This window comes from Hippocampus guttulatus, chromosome 17, assembly GCF_054856545.1.
Source record: "Hippocampus guttulatus isolate MCC_2025c chromosome 17, RoL_Hgut_1.0, whole genome shotgun sequence".
Classification (NCBI taxonomy): Eukaryota; Metazoa; Chordata; class Actinopteri; order Syngnathiformes; family Syngnathidae; genus Hippocampus; species Hippocampus guttulatus.
Window position 1 is genome coordinate 4,481,261 of NC_141277.1, and position 22,929 is coordinate 4,504,189.

Genomic DNA, 22,929 nt, shown 5'->3' on the forward strand with positions numbered 1-22,929 from the left:
TTGTTTCATTCAGTTAACCTGGGCACACTACAATTACTGTAAAAATATTTGCAATTAAGAACGATAACGACGCCAAGTGAGACCGAGTGACAATTTTTGAATGACTTCATTAAAAGCTGATCGGCGATTCGATCCGAAGCTACAATAGAATCGTCATCATGTGACTTTGGTGGAAAGGTCACGGTAGAGTAGTATGACAAAAACAAAAAACAAAAAGACACCACACAGCATACAGTACTTCGTGTAAATACAAGTTTATTTTTTTTGAGGGATGATTGCTCCATGATAAACAAAAGCGGAAAAGAACATCCACAGTACGTTTCCTTACCATGGTGCATTCAAACTTCCAATCCCGCTAGCAGGGCTTCACAAATGTCACATTACAAAAATACTTTCCGTTTGAGGGGTGGGGGCACCAGAAAACATACATTTGCAAATTGGCCTAGTTACAGTAAAATGATGATTTTCCTAATAATGGGCAACAACCTCGAATTGTTCCGCCAACAATGCCGACCACTCCAGGAAGTTTTCATGCATGTGAGCGCACAATCGCCAACGACTCAAACTAGACTGCAGCAAAACTGAGGTCAGGCGGTTCGACGAGACACAAAAGACGACGACGGGGTCCCAAAAAAATGAAGTATGGAAATGACGTGATTGGTCAGATGGAAAACGCTATTGGTCGAGTGCGTGAAGAGGTAGAGAGAAACGGATGGCAGAAGGGTCGCAGGGGTTCGTACACACTAGCAGGTCTTCTTACAGAACATTTACAAAAGACTTGAAATGGAGCGACCCCCCCACCTCCTTTATTGTTCCTCAAACCAGGAAAAATAACATCTAGCGTTCCAAACGATACAACATTTCTACTCGGGTGTAATTAATGTTCATTGTGACGGCGCACATTGGAATGAAGCTGGATTGACACCGCACGATTCAAGTGTTATATTTTAAATGTTTGCGCTCAATTAGGACAAATGGGGTCAAAGGGAAAAACAAAAATGCACCGAATCAGATCTTTGGATTGCAATGGTTCTCAAATAGTGGTACGCCATCTAGTGGTATGGGAAAGAATCACGGCCTAAGTACAGTTCAGTTGTATTTAACTTTTAAATTCAAATATTTCTTAAATAAATTGCGGTGCATTCCAATTTAACATTTCCATATGATACATCTTAATTGAATCGTGAAATAAATCATTTGGACACTTGGACCTGCACTGTAAATCCAGCCTAAAGGAGTAAAAAGGTTGGGCTTTGACATGTCTTGAATGCTTACAGAATGGGACTTGTTAAACAATCTCGCTGTGAAACGTACTTAAAATGCAACGACACGGACATAATAAATGCCAGATTACGCATTTCTCGAAAAACGGTTACAATTTATCCACGCACGTGAGCTGAAATATCTGACCGCAAGATCTCATCGCTCTCCATGAAAAAAACCCCAAATCTCCACATTCTTCAGGTTCATCTGAGGCAGAAATATGTCTTTTGTTGTTGTTTTCACAGATCAAAATGAATAAATACCGTAGATACATCTTTCGGTTGGACAGTGAAGAACAAGGTCTTCGACGAGGCCATCAAATCGTAATTCATGAAAGCGACTTTCTTTCATGAAGCGTTTCTCAATACAGTACGAGACTGTAAAAATTTTTTTTTACAAAACTGTTTTGATCATATTGCTTTTGTTTTCCTGCCAGTCATGAAAATGGGCTTACGTGCCCTTGTGCTTCAGAATCATTGCAGTAATTTGATTTATTCAAAAGGGATTGTCGAAAAAAAAGGGGGGGGGGGAAATAAATCAAAGACGGTGCGGCGTTCTCTGAAATGTCACTCTCTCGAATATTAAAGAAAAAAAATGCATGAGAGTTTCAATCTCTATTTCCTAAAAGTGTAATGTCACACATTTAACATGTAATTCACTCAATGTGGATCGCCGCAATCTAAATGGCAGACCCTTCCTTCATCTAAACGCTATACATTAAAATATGTAACGGCACAACCGTGACGTGTACGGTAACCGCTGCCATTTGTCTAATGGCGACGTGACGTCGTCGACGAGACTGCCGCAAAAAAAAAAAAAAAAAACATTTACGCCATGTCGCCCGGCCTCTGTGTGGTTCCCTTTATGTGCGGGGGGGGGGGGGGGGGGGGGGGGGTTTAAGGGCGATGGCGGAGCGCGCCTCACTGAGCCTCGCGGACCTTTGCTTGCAGGGCGTCGCACGTCTTCTTGGCGTCGCCCAGCAACATGGCCGTGTTGGGCTTGTAGAAGATGGGGTTGTCCACGGCGGCGTATCCCACGCCCAGCGAGCGTTTCATCACCACCACCTACGGCAAACCGGAGCGGACACCGTCAAGACGGTAAAGCGCTGTCCTTTTCGCAGCCACAGACGGTGGATGTTGAAACGAAGCGGGGCGCCACTTACTGGGGGCCTCGCCAGTCCACCAACTTAGCGGCCATTTGGATTTGAGTTCCGAGTTTGATCACAGAACGGATGACTCCGAAGTCAAGGTACCGCTGCACTGTATGCTAATTCCGAAGCCCTTCCAATTCAAGGACTCGCGAACATCTGCTGCATGAATTCCCTTCCCACTACTTGATCGAAGGTGATAATTTCATCCCGTGTGTGCCAAAAACACACTTTGTTGCCTATTTTGAGTGGAAAAGGTCAGGCAGTTTATTCCCCGAAATGGCTTACTCAATCACTTTGCAGACTGTTTAAAAGCATTTTCCTAAAAAGTGCATGTTGCTCCAACTGCGCGTGCGTTTGTGTGGTTAAGTGCACAAACAGCCGACTTTTATTTCTATGGGACGGAGGCAGTCCACAGTTTACGACATAATTTTATTTTACAGTTGCGACGAGACTCATATTTTTGCGTCCAAATTTTTGAGTTACAGGCAACCTTTCGATAAACTTTGAGTAAAGTGGGGGGAAACAAATGTCTGATGCTCTTTTGGCCGTTTCCTGAACGGGGCAGACAATCGGTCACAAAAGCAAAATGACAACACTCACAAGGAGCATGGAGCAGACACTCGTCATTCACTTAAAGACACACAACACAGAGATGTATGAGAGCGTGTGACATCTCAATTTCTCCGTAACATCAAATATAAAACAAAGTCGGCCATTCGAGACACACGTTTGATTTTTTACTTCCACACCCATTATTGCGTCGAACATCAACAGCGACTCATCATTTCAGTCGAAAAGCACCTTTGCTAAATGACATTTTAAAAAAACAAAACAAAAAAAAAAAGGCATCTAGACGAAAAAAGTTAAAATCTATATTGAAAGGCAGTTTGGTGGGTGTGCAACCAAATTCAGTTGCAACAATAGCAACAGACAAAAGACCCCGATTTCGAAATGCAAGGCATTCTTTTGAGCCATATCGCTTCGCCCTGCTGAGGCCACAAATATAAATCATCCATCGTTCTTTGATACCAATACGGTGAAAAAGAGAATCCCCTGTCAGGGTGTTGCAGCATAATCATGACCGTGTTTTTCGGACTACAAGTTGCTCTGGAGAATAAGTTGCACCATCAAAAAAAAAAAGGCGTGATGAAGAAAAGCAAAACATATATAAATTACTTCGAACTACATTGCATTTGAATTCAATTAATTCTTCAGCCCTGTGTCGTAGCCCAAAAATCTCCCATGGAGACAACTTTTTTTTTGACAAGGGGAAATGTCATAGGGTTCACTTATTGCTCGCGCCAACAATTAGAGGGGTAAGAATCATGTTACTTGGCCTGTACTAACGCCTAAAAAAAACTGACAAAAAAACCCAAAAACCAACAAACAGCTCATACAGCGAATGCAAAGTTTAGGGGTTTTGACAGCATGATATTTCAAAACCGAGGCATAGATAGAAGCCGGCCGGCAATAGGCCCGTGCCTATTCACAGGTTGATTTAATTGGGTTATCTTTTAATTTTTGGGGTTTTTTTCTGAGTAAAGATTGCTGTGGGCAAAGCGTGTCCAATCCCAGATCTCGGAACAGCGTCATTCCACAGTGACACAGTCAGCCCTAATAGGATCAGGATGGGACTGCACCTGGAGCTGTAACCATCCCTCTCGCGCTTTCTCTCTCTCTCTCCCCCATTTATCGCAACATTCACTCTTCTGTTGCTCTTTTATCTATTTTGGGCCCGGGGGACGTGAATGTTATGACGGCGCGGGCGTGTGCCAGATGTGTCTCACCTGCTTGGCTTTCCAGACCTCCAGCACGGGCATGCCGGCAATGATGGAGTTGGGGTCTTCCTGGGCGGCGGAGTTCACCGTGTCGTTGGCGCCGATCACCAGGACCAGGTCGGTCTCTGATTAGACACACCAGACGATGGAATGAAATTTAAAGTCGATGTCAAGTCGCGTGTTCAAACAGGGCCATGGCGACCACGTTCTGCGAAACGTGTTAACATTTACTTATTTGTACTTGACATACAGCACTTTGACAAATCACATCATGCGGTGGATTCCAAACTTGAAGGGGCCTCGGGCCTCAAAAGTACGACCGCCTCCTCTTCTTTCTTTCTTGGAACTAAATTGAGGTAAAACTCCTAGTTGCCTTTTAATAGTCCCAAGTCCCGTGGTAAAATTCTTGCGTCTTTACAGTGTAATCAAAACCACATCTCGAGTATCATCGAGCATCAAAGTGGTCAAAGGTTAACGACGAGTGAGGCAACACGACTTTACTTGGTCGTTTAATTTCACAATTTGATCGGTGGGCAGACCCTCCACAGACCCAACTACAGTCTTTGTATACAAACCCATTCAAAAGTAACATTTCCATTTGGTTGCGTCCTATGGTTTGATGTTCTAAGGCACAGGTGTCAAACTCAAGGCAAGATCGGGCCAGATCCGGCTCGCCACATCATTTTATGCGGGGCGCGAATAACAAATCATGTGTGTCAACTTCCTTGATGCTTGCTAAAATCTGTACCGAAATCTCAAATTGTCACGTGAAATCATAAATGAGTTTGACACCCCTGTTCTAACGTGATACGGATGTGTACTCGGGTGTCCCGGTTCATCTTACCAGGGAAATCTTCATTGATTTCCTCCATCTCCAGGACAATGTCGTAAGGGACGCCGGCTTCGGCCAACAGCACGTTGAGCTGACCGGGCATACGGCCGGCGACGGGGTGGATACCGAACCTGTAGCAACATCATGCAATTACTATTTTTGATTAAGATTGGTGGGGTGGGGGGGATCCTCAATTCACAACTTAGAAATCCAGCAGGGGATCAAGTCATGTATTCCCCTGCTGCGCACATGTTATTTTAATGAAACGAGAATCAAGTGGCCGTGTCATTGCAGCCACCGTTTGGATCGGGATTAACTCATTAGTTTGGTGATTTTAGGCAAGAGCAGAGTGCAAGGCGGCCCGCAGCATCTGGGACATATTAGCGGTGGTGGCGGGATTTGGGGGGGGGAAGACACTGGACACAGTCAACGTGAGGGAAGCGAGCGTGAACGTCTATCGTCCAGCGAGGCACCTGGAATATGAAATGAAAAGGGATGCTAGTCAGGGAGAATTGGAATCCAGAGTATTCGAGTAAAGAGAAGGAATACTGCTCTTTGGTTCCTTCTCTTGAACTCTGACCACTCGTTTTCCCCTCTAATCAAGTACAAATGCCCCAAGTAGCTCGGAAAGCGGCAGCTGCCGCAACGGAGGCGCGACAATTAAACCGGCTTCCGCTGGGCCTTTCTATTTGTCCTTTCTTGTTGACATGACCCCCCCCCCCCCCCCCCCCCCACTTTCCCTTCTTTTTGCCTTGATACGATTTTCAGTCATTGACATCATTGTAGCACATGACAATTCCGACAAACGTGAGCTGGTTTTGTGAAAACGTTTTATCCGAATCGAGTGGATAGCGGTGATCACAAACAGTGAGGAGGCAATCACTGCGGTCCAGCGGAGTCGTTATAAGTCAAGAATGTTCACTTGGAGAAGAATCGCCAAGAGTGGAGTTCGGGGAAGGGGAGAAACTTACCGCACGTCCTTGCCAGCATCTTTGAGATTCTTCACCAACTCGGCAATGGGGTACTGTGCCTTCGCAGCACAAAGACCGTAACCTGTAAAAAAAATAAGATAAATAAAAAGGGATTTATTGTTATTATTGTTATTTTTTTAGTCTATGCTTAGTCGGACACTCGCACAGCTAAACGAGGTCACCAAAAGATGATAAATGGGGTAAACGGTACTCAAGGTAACCTGTTGTCCACTAATAGGGTTCGTCTCGTTTTGAATTTCATGAATGGTAACGACAGATAAAAGCGCCTATTCAGGGCAGCAGGGTGATTGGCAGTTCATGCGGAGCACAAAATCCTCAGTTTGATCAGGCTGTTTCAGTGCCGTATAATCACCTCAGGAACATTTTTGAAGTGGAGTCTGCCGCTGACCCTCCAAGGCCCTAAACCGCTCACCGACTACCCGCTGTGACGGAGTTTTACAATCCCACAGAATGTGCTAATGCAGTTGTGAGAGCAAAGTGTGCTGCGAGTTAGAGAAAAAAAAAAACAGTAAGCTTGCCAGCTTCAAAAGAGCTCCACTGCCCAAATCACCAATAAATGTTAGATGTTGCCACAGGGGTTGACGTGTAAGATGTGGCCAAGCGTAATGTCACGAAGGAGGACTGAAAAGTGAGCATGTGAAATGTAGCAAGGAGACTGGAACTGTAGTGGTCATTTTTAAATTGACATTGACCCAGTTCACCATTTAACTAGCATCCTTGTCTGGTGAGTGACGTGGGAGTCAACAAGAACCACCGGGGAACGTCTTTTTCGCGTTTTCATCTGAGGGTTGAAAATAATGTCCCACCATAAATCAGTTCAACCATAAGTCTACGCACGCACTTATATGCCTTGAAATGTGTTTCAAGACCCTAAAGAGTGATTCAACTTCAGTGTTAGCATGCTAACCGCTAGCTCACCATTCTGCCGGTGACTATGTCACGTACAAAAAAAAAGAATGCTGATTTGTGGTACTTGATCTTTATCACACCGTTAAAAACCCCACATCCACATGTCAAACGCTCCAGTGGTGCTAACGAACCTTAACAACCAGTCAAAAACCATTGTGCGTGGATACGCCAATTACTGGTAAACAGTCAAGAGTTTCTGACACCAAAGGGGGGGGAAAAAAAAAAAAGAAAATGATTCTGTGCAGTTGTTCTCTCTTTGCTTCCCTACATTCCACATTTTGGAGAAAAATAAACCCGAAGAGAGATGGCCCAGACAAGGCATGCAAATCACGTTTATTCCCCCCCTACTGTCAAAAAAATAATAATCTTCATGTTTTGCCCAGATGTCAATCAGGTGAGGTGACAGACGGCTGCAATTGGTCTTAAATGGTCAAAGTGGAAACACGGTGATGGACTAAAGAGGGCAGACACTCAGCAGTCTAGTGGCTGATTAGTGCAGCAGAGAAAATAATCAGCCATTTGATTACACGGTGTTCCAGCAATTATGACATCAGCGGCAGTAAAACCTGAACACGGGACATACTGCATTGTGATCGACTTGACTTATTCAAGTTAAAGCTCCGTGGACCAAAAAAAACGTAAATAAAACATTGTATCATGTGATGGCTCCACTGACATCGAAGTAATTGTGACAGGGCGAGTATCCTTGACAAGGCTTTGTTATGATTATTCTAAATACTCCTATTTTGACTCATTAAAAAAATATTTCTGGAATTCTTTTTCTTTTTTTATTATTTGTTGAAAAGATGAAGAAAAACAAATCGAAAGCCTTTTTTCCGCCACCGCGTCCAACTCAGACTTTATTTTGGCGCCTTTTCGGTTCGGCTGTCGGACATGATCACTGTTTGTAGCAGAAAAGTCAAACATTGTATCACAATAGGATACGGGCACAAAGTGAAGGAAAAAAAAACTATTCGCAAGTTTGTAAAAGTGCATTACTCAAGACCATTTTTCACGTATTTTTAAAATAACGAAAAATAGAACTGTATTTTATAAAAACATTAAAAGAGGGATAATGTCAATGAATGTTTCGTAAAGTGTACATTGAGATATGTCAACTCCACGACAACTTTGGTGTGATGGTACCACTGTACGTGAAAACTATGGGGACCTTTGCAATCACAAAAGTGAAATTCCTTAAATTGGCAAAAACTAATGATCAAATCAATAAAAATGCATACCCATCTGTTCATTTTGTCTTAACCTTGGCTATGTTTGTATGTTTTGGAAACCTGCCGTACGCATCACACATTCATTCTGAATGGTGAATAGAAAAAAAAAATCCACATATTTTGCATCATACCTAATAATTGCATTGTAGCCGGTCTATTTACGAGACACGACCACACAAGAATGCGTGCTCCTGTCATTGTAAGTGTGCATCGGGGGGCGGCGGTGAGGGGGGGGGCTCAACCTTGTCAATTAGCCAAGCAAAACGATGATGTAACACGGGTCAAGAAAGGGTTAAATAAACAGAACATGCACTTTTCAAAAGACTGGAAAGGGGGGGGGGGGGGGTGACTGGCAAAGTCAAAGTGCTGTTTTTCTACTGGGGGGGGGGGGGGGGGTTACCTGGAGTGATGATAATGCTCTGGGCCTCTTTAATCATGTCGATGGTCTGATCCACGTTGACCTCAGTGTGCGTCCCTGTGATCTCCATGGGCTTCCCGGTACCGGTGGAAGACGTGCCGTAGCCCCCCAGGATGACGTTCGCCAACGAGCGGTTCATGGCCTGATGGGAAGCGTCGCTTTCATTATTGTTATCGTCTCGTTTTGTGTCAACAAGCAGACGCGAGGGCCTGAGATTTAGCTCCTCAACAATCTAGCCACGATGACAACATGAGAGTTCCTCCTGGTGGACACGAGAGGAATATTATTTGACCATATTCTATCCACAAATGTTCCCATGCAGATATCCTGCAAAATTGGTACATAATAGCCATAACAGAAGATCGGGCATTAATTGCTTTTTGCACTTCACATAAAACTCAGCAGATTCATTGTTAAGAAGGCGTGAGAGAAATGCTAATCTGCTTTCTGACGACTGTCGAAGCGCCGTTGAGCAAGGCATCGTTGTCTGAGCGAAGCCTTCTGAATTTTCATTTCAGTGAGACATAATCTGCACACCGTTTTTCCACCTATAACATGAACGGCAAAGCTCGGTGATGATCCGGAGCCACTTTCAAGCAATGAGGTCTGGCTACTGCCTTGCCTTGCCTTAATCCTGGCATTATTTTGATGACGTGTTCTTCAAACAGGCTGTTTGGAAGGGGCCATCGCGGTAGCTAATTGTTTTGTCACAATTGCAAAATGTGTTACAGTGTGATCCATCGCGACGTACCACACACATGATGTACGACAAAATGGCGCCAGACGATCCGATGAGGGCGCCGACGATGGTCAGGAGATTGTTGCTGAGCAGGAAGCCCTCGGCGCACAAGGCCCACCCCGAGTAGCTGTTCAGCACGGTGATCACCACCGGCATGTCGGCACCGCCGATGGCCGCGGTTAAGGTTACTCCCTGGAGTACAAAACAGAAGAGTACGTTAGGGCCGAGACACCTGCGATTGGAAAATCGAAAAAACACAAGAGATGATGATGTAATACATTGACACAAAAGAGTGCTTTGTTTTGGATCGCTGTGAAAAACGCAAAGCAGCTTTGAAAAAGAAACACCAACGGATTCATCATCATCATCCATCAACTTCCTGCATTGAAAATGATACATGAGGTGATAAGAGCCTGATTGGAGACGAGACATTTAGTAGCCAAGCCCTGATTGATCCGTCGGGGCGACGTGCAGATGTGTGGATCGGCTAACAGCTCCTTTGCTAAGCTACCAATGGAAGATCGTTTTATTATTATGATTATAATAATGACTGAAATGCATTTTGGCTCGTTAATTGGCCTCCCCCTGCTAACTATGATCGATTTTTAAGGTAGCAGGGGGGGGGGGGGGGAAGCCTCCCAAAAGCAGCCGCTGGTCATTGTAATCGCTCAGTGTGTCATCATTACTTCGGTTCGCTAGAAATGTGAAGCGTTAATTGACAGAAAGAAATTGAGGTCAAAGAGTTGTTCGGTATCCTGCAGCTAAAATTTGAGTTCGACGTCAAGGGAGCGAAACTCTCGGGGGACATTTTTAAAAGGTTAAGTGTGACTTTATAGTGGTGAAGCCCAATATAATTAAGAGTCAAGTGCGAGCAGGAAGCTGGCAGTTGCACAAAGTCGACTTTTTTTTTTTTTTTTTTTGCCACGACGGTGGCCAGACTATGAACAGATTTCTGGGCAGCGCCTGGTGCCAGTGCAACAGGCTGCTTATTGACTAGCTTCTCTCTGGCCAGACTTCACCCCCTTCCCGATGGAAATAAGAAATCAAGCTTCTTGCATACGCCGTCCATCAGCATGAACAGATTCCGATTTGTGCGCGTCGAAATGTCGCCATTGAAAAAAAAAAAAAAAAAAAAAAAAAATGAATGCGGCGTTGTGCGCACGTGGCCGCGCTCCAGAACCGTCCGCACACGACGGGCCATACCATGATGGCAGACAGAGCGGAGACTGAGCCCAGGCAGGTGATGCCCGTGATGTAGCTGGGGTCCAGCATGTAAGGGATCATCCCACCGATGCTGCCGGCCATCAGAGAGGCGTTCAGGGCGTGGCGGGCGGGAAGAATCAAGGGGGCGCTGTTCAGCATACCTGCAGGACGGGGAGGAGAAGAAGAGGAGGAGTAAACGTCACCACTTCAGACTGGATTCACATTGTTCAGGTGATACCGTTGCAGCTTCTGGGACTAAATTTTGGGATGAACGTAAAATGCACGATAACCCTTTAAGGTGAACTTAAATTTGACCTTGTGTAAACTTTGCAATGCACATGTCTGTTCAGCGTGCCGAATCCATTTCGCACAATCCCCCTTGACTTTTTACGCAGTAAAATATTTGCTCCAAAGTGTATCTCCAACCTTGCAGTTTGCCGTAAGCCACCAAGGAGCCGCTGAAAGTGACTCCGCCGATGAAGGTGCCCAGGTAGGCCACGATCTTGGTCAGATTGGCTGCGGGGTCCGTGGCAAAGTGCGGATACTCCACCATGTATTCGGCCACGCAGGTCAGCACGGCCGCCAAACCCACCAGGCTGTGGAAGGCGGCCACCAGCTGCGGCAGGTCGCTGATCTGGATCCTCTTAGCGATCGTCAGACCTGCAGAGGAGGAAGAAACAAGTGATTAAGCACACAGACATGCAAATCTCATGAAGATGAACAGAGAGCTGCCGGGAAGAAGACCTTTCTCAAGAAACTATGCGTTGCCGATGGCCTATTTGGCCATTTTCCATGTTTGGACCGACGGAGATGACGTGAACTGTTTAGTCTGGTCCTCGGCTTTGTTACTGGAACAATTAGCATTTCAATTAAATGTTCTAAGTAAGAGATAGTGACTAATGCGCAATTCTAACGAGCTGAGGCCCAACCCTGTGAATCTGTCAGCAACAATCTGTTTGATGCACACATCACAAAGCTCATCTGCACGCCCCGCAGATGCTTCTTAATCTCTCCAAGCCGACGGCGCGCACACACGCACACACACACACATACGGCACATCCGAACAGGACACCTCCCGCGACTACAAATTCAGACTCACCGGCGGTTCCGCCGACGGCCATTGCGGCGCTCATCTGCGCCAGGAGCTCGGGACTTGGCTTGAGTGCGCCCAGAGTGGCGGCGATGCCGCCGGCGACTCCCATAATACCCAAGGCGTTACCCAGGCGGGCTGTGGACTGGTTAGACAGGCCAGCCAGGGCGCCGACGCAGCACATTCCGGAACCCAAGTACATCATCTGGTGAGAGGAGGGGATGTACAATGCTTAAAAAAAACAACAACAACAACAACAAATGTTTTACATGGATGATTTGTTCAACATCTGGACTAACAAAGACCACATAAAAAGGATGATTACCTAACTTTTACATGCCGGAGTACGACTTTGATGGACTCTTAAAATGGACGCAGCGGATTCTACAGGCACATGACCAAGCACAAAATTCCCCCACCTGCTCAATGTTGTATCCCGACTGCAGCGCTGCAGCGTATCCGCCCACGAACACGCCAGCCGGAAGCAGATAGAGGTAGTTGTGCTCCGGGGGATCATTGGGACGCTTGAACATGTCCAACATCTTCTGAGTCACCAGGAAACCACCTTGGCCAAACAAAATGGAAGCTTAAGCGAGGTATGCGCATCACGATAATTGAGGCGCATATATATATACCACGCTTTTCACATAGCGGACTCACAAAGTGCTTCACACGGTTCAAATAAAAGCAAACAAACAAAAAAAAAAGAATCTAGTCTTGCTGAAATGCCCGTCTAAAATTTTATTTTTTATTTTTTTTAATGTCCACCATATAGGCAGCGCTTGACGCAAAATATATCACCTTTATTATTGTCAAGGAAACTTTTGACTTGACTTCCGCTTTAAAATGTTATTGGAAAAAAAAATGCCTGGCATGTGGAGGATTTAAGTCGAACTGTATTTGTTAAAACGTTGCTGTCATCGTGAAACGTGAGTGATGGCTCGTGACCATGTGTTGCAATTGCTGCCCACGTGACATGCCGGCGGGAACAAGAAGCCCCGTCATGCGATGCCTTCTTCGAAACAGGTGCGCAAAATTCAACGGACAGAGTGCAGGGCGCTCTTCTGAATTTGTAGCCGAGTCGCGTGCGTCAGCCATTTGCATGGAATCATGGTTGGCTGCCCCCCCCGAGGTTTGTGGCTTTTGCGGTATACCGCTTGGGAGATGTACATTTTGAACCGTGGATAAATTAAGGGTAAAGGAGAGTTTAAAAAAAAAAAAGTCTTGGTTGGAGTATTTGACACACCAAAGTGGCTCAAGTCATCATAACGCAAAGCCTTTGTTCCACCCCAAATTCAAAGTTTCACCGTCAGTCACGGTATCAGTGACGGGCGGCGGGGCGATGGAGCCGTCGAGTCCCCAAAGGCTCAAAGGCACACGACCTTTCAGGCCAGCGGTTTACCACGCATGCCGGTATGTTTACTCCCAACCCCTTCACATTCTGATGGGGTTCCTCACGTTCTGACATGTTGTGTCGAGTCTTTCTACAGATGAAAGGCAGATGATGGGCAGCTTTTGGAACAATGTTTGTTGCCCCAGTAGATCAACTCAAGCTCGCTTGGCTGGCCCCGCGAGTCACGCGGACCACCGCACAATAAATGCTCGATTCATTTTCGGGTTGACAATTAATCCATTTCTTGTACCCAAACCCGTTATTCGTATACACACTGCTCCTTCTTATTTAATAGTAAGTGTTAAAAACAGTTCTGTGACACATGGCTTCGGTTAAAGTCGCTTCACATTCCGCTATGGACCGCTTCCAAGCGGTGTTATGCCCTATTAAGGACTGTCAGGTTTCGTTGCCTGTGCCCCGCTTTTATTTTGGCGGACGAGGGCTTCTCGTCTGCGCCGTGACTGCCGTGGCGACCGCTTGGACAGTTGAAACAGCTCGCCGGGAAAACCACGTCAAAAGCCACTGGAGCTTGATCAGAGCAGGTGGGTATGAAAGAGGGGCTGTGGAGCTGGCTCAGAGGAATATTCTCGTACAATCGGTATCAAAACCTGTCAATCGCCCATCGACACTGACGTTTTATTGGCCGGCGCTTGCCGTTGCTGGCGGCGATCGCTGTGAGGTTGCGACGGCGTGCGCGCGTGTGTTGGGAAGGGACTCACCAGCTATGTTGACTGAGGAGATGAAGGCGGCGAGCACAGCCAGTGACTCCGCCGTGCTTGTTGGGGTGTAGCCACCTCCCATCAGGGCCAGACCACCCACGGCCGTGAGACCTGCACGCAGTAGACGTTTGGAAGATTACGTCCGTTATGCTTTCATACGACATTCTAAACTTGGGTGAAGACCCCTGGAGTTAAGAGAAAAAAAATCCTTTCCAGATTCCAGAATAAGTGTGCGCCCCACTTGATTGCATTAATGATTTACGCCCAATAAGAATGGCAATCGGCATTCAAAAGGACTTCAGCGGGTAGTGTGCTTCAACAGGCGGGCCCGGAATTTCTGTTCCGCTGTGACAACGCTCCATGACTTAACATTCATATTGAAGAGTTTGTGTAGAATAAGGTTAATTCCACAAAGAATCAAAGGGTAGGAAAGTCCCCGAGGAGCATATGAGACGAGCAAAGATGCAAACATAAAAGCAGTACAGGCCCCGTGGCCAATAAAATTTTAACAGGATGTGAAAAGTGTCCGCGTTCGTTCCCGCCGAGGCTCGGCGGCCTCACTCTGATGTCTGGGCGAGTCGCGCGCGCGCGCGACTAAATGAGCAAAGAGACCACCCTGACCCCCCCAAAGATCACCGCTGGTGTGTTACTTCCTACCTCAGCGTGGGTCGCCGGGGTGATCAAAGCCACGAGAACACACACGTGCACTTACCTCCCCGACCTTTGGACCCCGTTGTGTTAAGCGGCAGTCAACAACGGGAACACGATCTTTGAAGGTTTTATTTGGACTGAAGGAGATTTACATTTTCGTCTTTAAAATTGCACACGGATGCTGAGAGGCGCATAGAAGAGTTGGCGCGCACGAATCACTAAGCGAACGTTTAGTCTCAATGTAGCAATACCGTTATGGCAAAAAAATAATAATAATAACTGCATGATTACTAGCCAATCCGAGTCGCATAAATGAAAATCAATTGAGACAGCGCAGTGACGCAGCCGAACAAAACTGTACATATTGTGGACCTAAACAATCCTGCACACCACTGACCTGAGATGGCGTTGGTCACGGACATGAGCGGCGAGTGGAGCGCCGGGGTGACACCCCACACGGTGTGGTATCCCACGATGCCCGCCAAGCCGAAGGTGGTGACCATCTGGGTGAAGGCGGCGTTGGGAGCCGCCAAACCCAAACCTAACAGCGTGGTGAAGCCTGAAGCGAAGGAGGGAAAGCATTCGGCATTTAAAATGGCATCCGATACATTAACTCATTCACTCCCAAAGACGTTTTTAAACGTCTTTTCAGACTTGGTCAAGAATTGGCTGGTACTGAATGAGTTAAAAAAATAAATAAAATAAAAAAGATTCACTGATTGTTCACGGTGGCATCAGTTGAGGCAGATGCACCAGCCACTATGCCACCGTGCTATTTCCAATTTCTCCTTCCAGACCAATCCCACTAATGGAGTAAAATGGAGTTTTGAGTCGTTTGCCACCTCGGCATATGCACATTTTCCTCATTTCCTGTTGCCACGTGAAAAACTCTCCGACGCCCCATCAGCGCGAAAGTTTCTTTTTCAAAATGACTCCATGACACGTCCACTTTAACGAGCAGGGAAGCAGGAACTGGCGAGTGGTCGGCGCGCCTAACGACGGTGGCCGACAACGACGTGTGATTCAAAATGAAGTGCGTGCGGAGCACTGACACGGCGCCCCTGCGCGGCACCGCGGGGAGCGAGTGGCGGCGGCGGCGTCACTTCAAACGAACGCTCGGCGTGACGCCGCTTTTATACCGCGCGTTTCCTGACACTAAGAGGGTGCCCGTTTCGGGGGTGTCGGTGTGCGAGCGCTCGCTTTTATCTGGCTGTGACACTTCGCACCTCCCCGTGCGCATTCCGGCGCTGACCTAAAAGAGCTGATGATTAACCTCCACCTCGTCGCAGACCCCGACCTCCCGAAGGCTGACCCATGAGTCCGATGAGGACAATTAAAGCAAAATGAAGTCCAGGGGGGAGGGGGGCGGAGCCCACGTTGAGAACTCCTGAACTTCCTTCACACGTGAATGACACATTCAAGCACACTGACCTCCGGTGTACGCGCCGGCGGAAGTGAGCGTCGCCCTGAAGGGAGAGATTTGGGAAGTCTTCTCGGCCTCCAGCTCCTTGACAGATTTGGGCTTGGGCGGCGCGGCGGTGGGCATGTTGTTGGGCTGAGGTGCCGGGAAGAGGATCTTTCCATTCTGAAAAAACAAAAGAGAAAAATGAGGAAAAATGAAAAGGAAAGAAAACAAATCCGTGGTATGAATAGGGGTAATTTATTGCCAACATTTATTAAGCGATGACCTGAGCTTTTGGTTTCCTCTTCAGTCCCGATGACCTCAATCTATGTAACATTAGACGAAAAACATCCATGTAGGCAAACTAATGGCACGCATGGTAATATCTGTTATGAAGGCGTCATTTATAGATTGTGCAACATGTTCAGTGAATAAATACGGATAAAATAGTCGACTGCAGATCATTTGTTTACTGGAAAGAAACTTTTAGACGCCGGCCCAAAACTGATTAAAGCACAAGAAGCTTCCCAACAATATGATGAGGATGGATGACAAAGTGCGGTCGGAAAAACGATCCGCTATGCATCAGCTCTGCCATGACTGGTAATGAAAGCAGAGGTCACGCTTCAGTTCAAAGCCTGTAACTGAACCCTCGCTGGCCACAACATTAGCTACACGCCCACAATCTAATATGTGCGCCGCCGGTCTACCTTGAACGAGGCCAATAACTCGCTTTGATTGACACTGTCGGAGATAATTAAGATTAAAAAATAAATAAAATACAGTCGGCGTAGTGCTGTAAGACTACATACTTGCATCCTACAATTTCAACTTTGTTGCAGTCAACTCGCTACTTACACCGTGTAAAATAAAAAGCAGGAGATCTTCTGAAACGGCAGTCGGTGTACTTAACGATGTTACTCGTATAATTTGGGCTCAGCAATTTATCGACATCACGGTGCCCCAACTGAGGATAAACGTGAGAGAAAATGGAGCGATGAATACATTCAAGTGTGTAAAATAACTTAAACATGTTGGATATTTGTCGCTTCGTCGGTGAACTGTATAGAAAAAAAATAGTTTTAATTTCCACCCCAACGTTAAAAAAAAAAGATTCAGTTACTGGTTTGGAAAATAGAAAATAGGCAAAAATGTTGATCTTTGTTATTCCAGAGTAAAAATAGATGCTTGCATTTTTTTTTTTTACATACATAGAAAAATAAGTCAGCTTTTCGTGGCTTGCTACACAAATGAGAGAGAGAGAGAGAGAGATCTATAAATTGGGATATTGCCGTACAAATGTAAACAACAGTAGTTAAATTTGAGGGTCAGCTTTGTCTGGGAATCAAACTGTAACTTGTTGTGAGGGTGACACCTAGTGACCATGAGAGGAAGATACACATTCATTTTTGCTTTGCCTTTGCAAAAATCTCTCAGCAACACCCCGCCCCCCCCACCCCCCCGCAGCCTGTTGACCAAAAGCGATCATTCTGTTTTGTTTTGGGGTTTTTTTAATTGAAAAAGTCGGGGATTCACGGTTTGTTTGTACCTTCGACCATTTAGTTGAACAGCATTTAATTGTTCCGTCTGTCACTATACAGTTGACAGATGGATGCCCAAAGATACATTACAGTATTTGCAGTCAATAACGAATCTTTTTCTGACTAATTTAGTGGTATTGGACAATTTCCCACAGGACACCCGATGACCTATCACCACACGCTAATCAGCTGGAATATGGCGCTTGGGAGTCATCGTTCTCAATCACAAGTATCAAACTCAAGAGGATTGCGAGAAATTCCAAAGACAGGCCCGCATGTTCACATTTCGTACCTGCATGACAACAGAGCCTCTGACAACATGATCCATGGTCCCAAAGTCAAAGGCGTCCTTCACATCAAGGTAAAAGTTGTCCTTGTCTGGACTGATGGCGCGCAACAATTTTGTGATATTGTTGGAGTAGAGCGTGCTGGACTGCGTTGGCAAGCGGCTGGGCAGGTCTGTGTACCCAATATGGGTTACACCCTGCGAAAACGAGAGCAATCACATTTCTGAGATTTTTTTGTCTTCCAAACGGGTCATTCGTAATGACTGAGTAACTCTCAGGCGCACTCACATTGTGTACAGACAGCTCCCCCGGGACCGTGGTCTCGATGTTTCCACCGGCCTCAGCGGCCAGGTCCACCACCACCGATCCATCCTTCATGCTCTCTATCATTGGCTTGGTGATAAGGATGGGGGCCCGCTTGCCTGACACGTGAAAACAAGGAGCTGTTGAACCCACGATACATTTGTGGCCACATCATGATCAAATCTTGTAAGTAGGGGTGTGAAGTGAGGTTGCAAAATATGTCCCGCGGTCGGCCCCTGAGACACAGTATACGGTACTGCTTAGAACACAGTTTCCGTGCATACCGGGAATGAGCGCGGTGCTGATGACGATGTCCACCTCCTGACACTGTTTGGCAAACAGCTTCATCTCTGCCTCAATGAACTCTTTTGACATCACTTTGGCGTAGCCTCCTTGACCCTCTCCAGACTCCTTGAAGTCCACCTCGAGCGGTTCAGCGCCCAAAGACTTGAACTGGTCCAAAGCATCAGCCCTGCGGGAGAAAATGACAGCAGCCAATCGTAAGCTTGTTTTGTGTGTTTGTGTGTGTGTGAAAAATGTATGAGAGAGAAACACACCTTGTGTCAAAGCCTCGAACAATGGCTCCCATGGCTCTGGCGCTGCCGGCCGCTGCTAATCCAGCCACTCCGCCACCGATGATTAGCACCTAACGGAGGTGGGCCGCAAGGTTCAATCTTAGGGCTCATTTTATTTCTGTATTTACAGAAACAATCTGTGTAAAATGTGTCAAAAGCAAATGTTTTCAGTCCCTGGACTAATCCCGTACTTTGCGTTTCTTAACTGAGTGCCCGTCACCTGACATCACTCCGATCTGTACGTTAATAACGATTCGCCCTCTCCGCAGAGAAACATACGTACTGGTTGAACCTGATCTCCAAGACCCTCATTGATTTAAATTCTGTTGAATTTAGGTCGTTTTCTCCGAAGGTCCACAAGCCACTACACCCTGCGGTCATGTGACATCTTCAACATGACAGTTTCTAATCTTCAGACTGAAATCGGTTCAAGAGCATTTAGTTACGCTGCTCCTTCCGCAGGTCCCCATTGTGAATGAGAACTGTCTCAAGTGATCTTTTCCATGCTTATGTAGAAAAATGTTATAAAAGAGCAGCAATTCAAGGTCACTACACATAGAGAGTACACACACCTTAGCGGGTGGCACCTTCCCGGCTGCAGTGATTTGTCCTGTGAAAAAGCGCCCAAAGTTGTTCGCAGCTAGCACGACAGCCTTGTACCTAACGAAAAGAGGGAATGAAATGCATTAATTTTTTTTTGTTTTGACACAATGATATAATGTATATGGAGGACCAACTGTATTGTCACCAGCTGCCATTGAAGGCACCATGTACCCACCCTGCAATGTTCGCCATGGAGCTGAGGGCATCGTAACCCTGGGCGATGGTGACTCGGGGCACCTGGTCCATCGCCAGGACGGTGGCTTTCTTCTGAGAAAGCATGTCCATCAGCTCGGGGTTCTGAGCCGGGTAGATGAAGCTGACTAAAGTGGCCGCATCCTTCATCAGCTCGACCTCATGGATGCCCAAGTCCGGGTTGAAAACAGGAGCACGGACCTGAAAGCAGATGATTTGGAAGGGATGAGCTTTCTTTACTGCTGATCCTTTGGAGCCCTTAGCTGTAAAGGCCGCACAGCATGTTCATTTCCAAATGAAGGGCATTGGACAACGCAAGGCTTACCTTGACCAACATATCGGCTGCAAATACATCTTTAAGGTCTTTCATTGTAGCTCCAGCCTGGGCATACTGCTCATCTTGGAACTTTGAAGATTCTCCCGCGCCGGTCTCCACGACAACATTGAAGCCCTGTTTGACAAGCGCCTGGACACCAGCGGGAGAGAGCGCCACACGCCGTTCATTTTGAAAAATTTCTTTTGGGACACCAACTGTGAGTTGTTTGTATGGAATTCCTGCAGAGGCAAAAGGACAGACGACAAAGGTGCACCTGAGCTCAGCAACCGTTTTTTCAGAGTGCAGCCATTAATACCATTCACGATCTATTATATTTTTTTTCATATTTCATACGAGATAGATAAAGGAGAAATCAAAATGTGATTGTCACAGCAGCAAATGCCATACTAATGAGCACAATTCATCTGTGGCATTTTACACTACCTGGACTGGCACATCTTCCGAGGGCGTGATTGATCCTGAAAAATCGTACGCATGCTGTTTTGATAGTTGGGGCATGTTGCAGTTTTAAACAAGACACCCCGCTGAGGACAGGGGCCGAGGAGCCAGCCGCAAGCACACGTAGGAGGCTGGCCATGGTGCTCGCACACACACAGCAGTAGCTCAGCCGCGCAGAGAGCACTTCCTCCTGACGAAGAAGGAAAAGCACCGTGGGTAAATGACACTAGACAAGAACTTTGGTAACAAATAAATACTGTACATAAATAACGTTTTTAAATTAATTAATTTAAAAAAATTCAACCGTGCCACACTAGAGGATCTGACCCAACCAGGGACAAAATGATACATCACTTTTAATAAAGGTGTTATAATAATCGTTTGAGCTTTTGAAACATTAATTCATCCATGTACAGTTTTTTCTTGTTTATTGTTCATTAGGGTCACAGGAGAGCTGGCACATTCACATTAATTCACATCACACTGCCAATGGGAAATCCTGATTTTTTTAAAATAAAATGTGCATCGTCACATTATTAGTTTTAGCATTAAAATATCCAGTATCCTTTATTGCAGCACCGACAACAATAACAACCATTCGTACGTGAACTCAATCGCCTTAATGCTGTCACGTCACAGAGAGGTGACCTATACTGTATTGGTCAACTTGATTCGAAATGAGCCAGAGGATCAATATGTTGTCAGAGGGCAATTAACACAGAATGTCTAACCCTGATATGCTTTGCAATGAAAGGACACGTGTAGGTACAGTTCGATTAATGAAGTTATCCAAATGATGGATAGACAGATAGACATAGGCTACAGATAATGTTTGGTGGGATCGATGGATGAATGGATCGATCGATCGATCGATCAAATTTAGCAGGTTAACCTGCCAGATGGTGCCGCGTTCTAGCACGTCATCATTTTAACCGTCGTCACCAAAATGAATGAAACGTAACACGTCACCAACACGTCCAGCAATTCAAGAGCTTGTGGAGAAAACAAAAATCAAGTTGCTTCTGCTGAAAATGTCACGCAATAAAGGTGCGGAACGGAGGCAGTTAGTTCTTACAGTCCAGCGTATTGACGGATGCAAATTTCAATTCGTTTTTTTAAAATATGACTTTCATTCAATGGCTTCCAAATGCCACATTGACAGTGTCTTTCAGACGACCTGAGAAGTTTAAGCACGAAACGGAAAACGTTTCCATTGAGAAGGTCCACGGTATCACGCTCACGCGAGCCACAGCGACATTCATCTATTAATGTTTTTTTAATTTATTTGATTGTGTCCTCTGGCCGGCGTGCAAGTAGTGGGACTAGCTTGCAGTTAGCATGCTAGCCGCTGAAAAATGCACATCTGTCTCGTGCACTGGAAGGGCAGCGAGTGAAATTAAAAGAACACAAAGGCCCGCACACGTGCACGTGTGGCTGCACGACACGAATGCACGTTGAAAAACATTCAAAAACAACAGGGATCGACGTCATAACGTCCACTGACCTTTGCAGGGGTCTCGTCGGTGTCTTTTTTAGTGTGCACGGCCGAATTTGAGTCGACCCGGAAGATGTCAGCCGAAGCGGCCGGAATATCATTGGAGCATTTGAGGATGGACGAACTCGTCTACATGTGCAAACTCTCGTTTATGCTTTTGGGAACGCTATTCCATCTTCTAACACATTGACACGGTTCCGTTCATGTTTATCAATTTATTCCATAGAAGTGAGATTAATCCTTGTATCATTTTACAACCTGGAAGGAATTGTATCCGATTGCTACAAATTGTTATAAAAAATAAATATGAACGAGGAGAATTTTACATTATTTACAATATCAATACATCTCAAAATATAAATCTGAAAATGAATTCCGTCACGTATCCACTTGGGGGCGCTGTTTGACCGTTTCTGATGTTTTAAAATATATATTTTAATACAGTAATGAAATGGCAATTGCACTGCGGGCAAAAGGAAGCTTTTTCTTAAAAAGAACCACTGAAATTTAGTTCGCGTGATTTATATTAATTATTTAACCAATTAGGAAAGTGTTTGGTTTCACTATTTTTTAAAATGGCAACATGTAGTACTGATTACAATAGGTTATATAATTAATTAACAATACATACATGTTTATGTATGTACAATGTATGTAACATATGTATGGACTCTCTGTATGTATGTCTGAGAGAGAGACCAATATGTTTTTTTTTCCAGGGCCGATACTGATTATTAGCAACCATGGAGGCTGATAACCGATATTTGCAGCCAATTTGCAGAAAAAGGCAAAATATCGGTGGGATGAGCGCATTCCAACATTACAGAGTACAAGCATTGTCATTTGCAGTTTCTATCTATCTTCGTATCCCCAAACACCTTCTGAGAGAATTATATGCAGGTTTTAGTAATATTGTCACTTTTTTTCGGTAAAAAAAAAAAGGTCTGATATAATGAATGCATGAGTAGCCATTGCACTTTTTCCAAGGTTGGTTTGGTTTGATGTTCAACGCAAATTGCAATCAATGGATTTTATGTTCACATAAAAACAAAAGGTCACGGTGAGGACAAACGCTCCTCCCCGGCACCATTCATCTGGACTTGCTTATGTGGCTCAGGGAGAGGAATGTATAGTAAGGATGTCTGTTTTCTTGTTTGAACATTTCTTCCCATTGCCATCTGCAACTATTTGGCACAGTTACGTTTTTACACGCCACGCCAGAAAAAGCTGATGTAACAATACAACAATAGTGTTTCGTATGGTGATTTAAAGTTGATGTAGATATGTTATGATGGTCATGTTTGTGTGTGTGTGTGTGTGTGTGGGTGCGTGTGTGTGTGTGTGAGGCACACAAGCCTTTGAAGAAAATTCCAGCCGTGTTAACAA

General features: G+C 45.6%; 1 protein-coding gene across 1 annotated transcript; it reads right to left on the reverse strand.

The window, feature by feature from the left end:
- Positions 1–238: 238 nt before the first annotated feature.
- nnt (nicotinamide nucleotide transhydrogenase) lies at positions 239–21,607 on the reverse strand. The gene is made up of 22 exons (XM_086135351.1): positions 21,553–21,607; positions 20,034–20,238; positions 19,599–19,828; positions 19,257–19,474; positions 19,051–19,138; positions 18,461–18,549; positions 18,188–18,375; positions 17,889–18,022; positions 17,606–17,797; positions 15,802–15,955; positions 14,768–14,929; positions 13,720–13,830; positions 12,027–12,172; positions 11,617–11,812; positions 10,943–11,176; positions 10,517–10,677; positions 9,326–9,505; positions 8,557–8,716; positions 5,995–6,076; positions 5,036–5,154; positions 4,201–4,316; positions 239–2,327 (listed from the first exon to the last, which is right to left on the reverse strand). Exons 2-22 carry the CDS (start codon positions 20,185–20,187, stop codon positions 2,184–2,186), a joined length of 3,258 nt encoding a protein of 1,085 aa, XP_085991477.1. The 5' UTR covers positions 20,188–20,238; positions 21,553–21,607; the 3' UTR covers positions 239–2,183.
- Between the last annotated feature and the right edge of the window lie 1,322 nt (positions 21,608–22,929).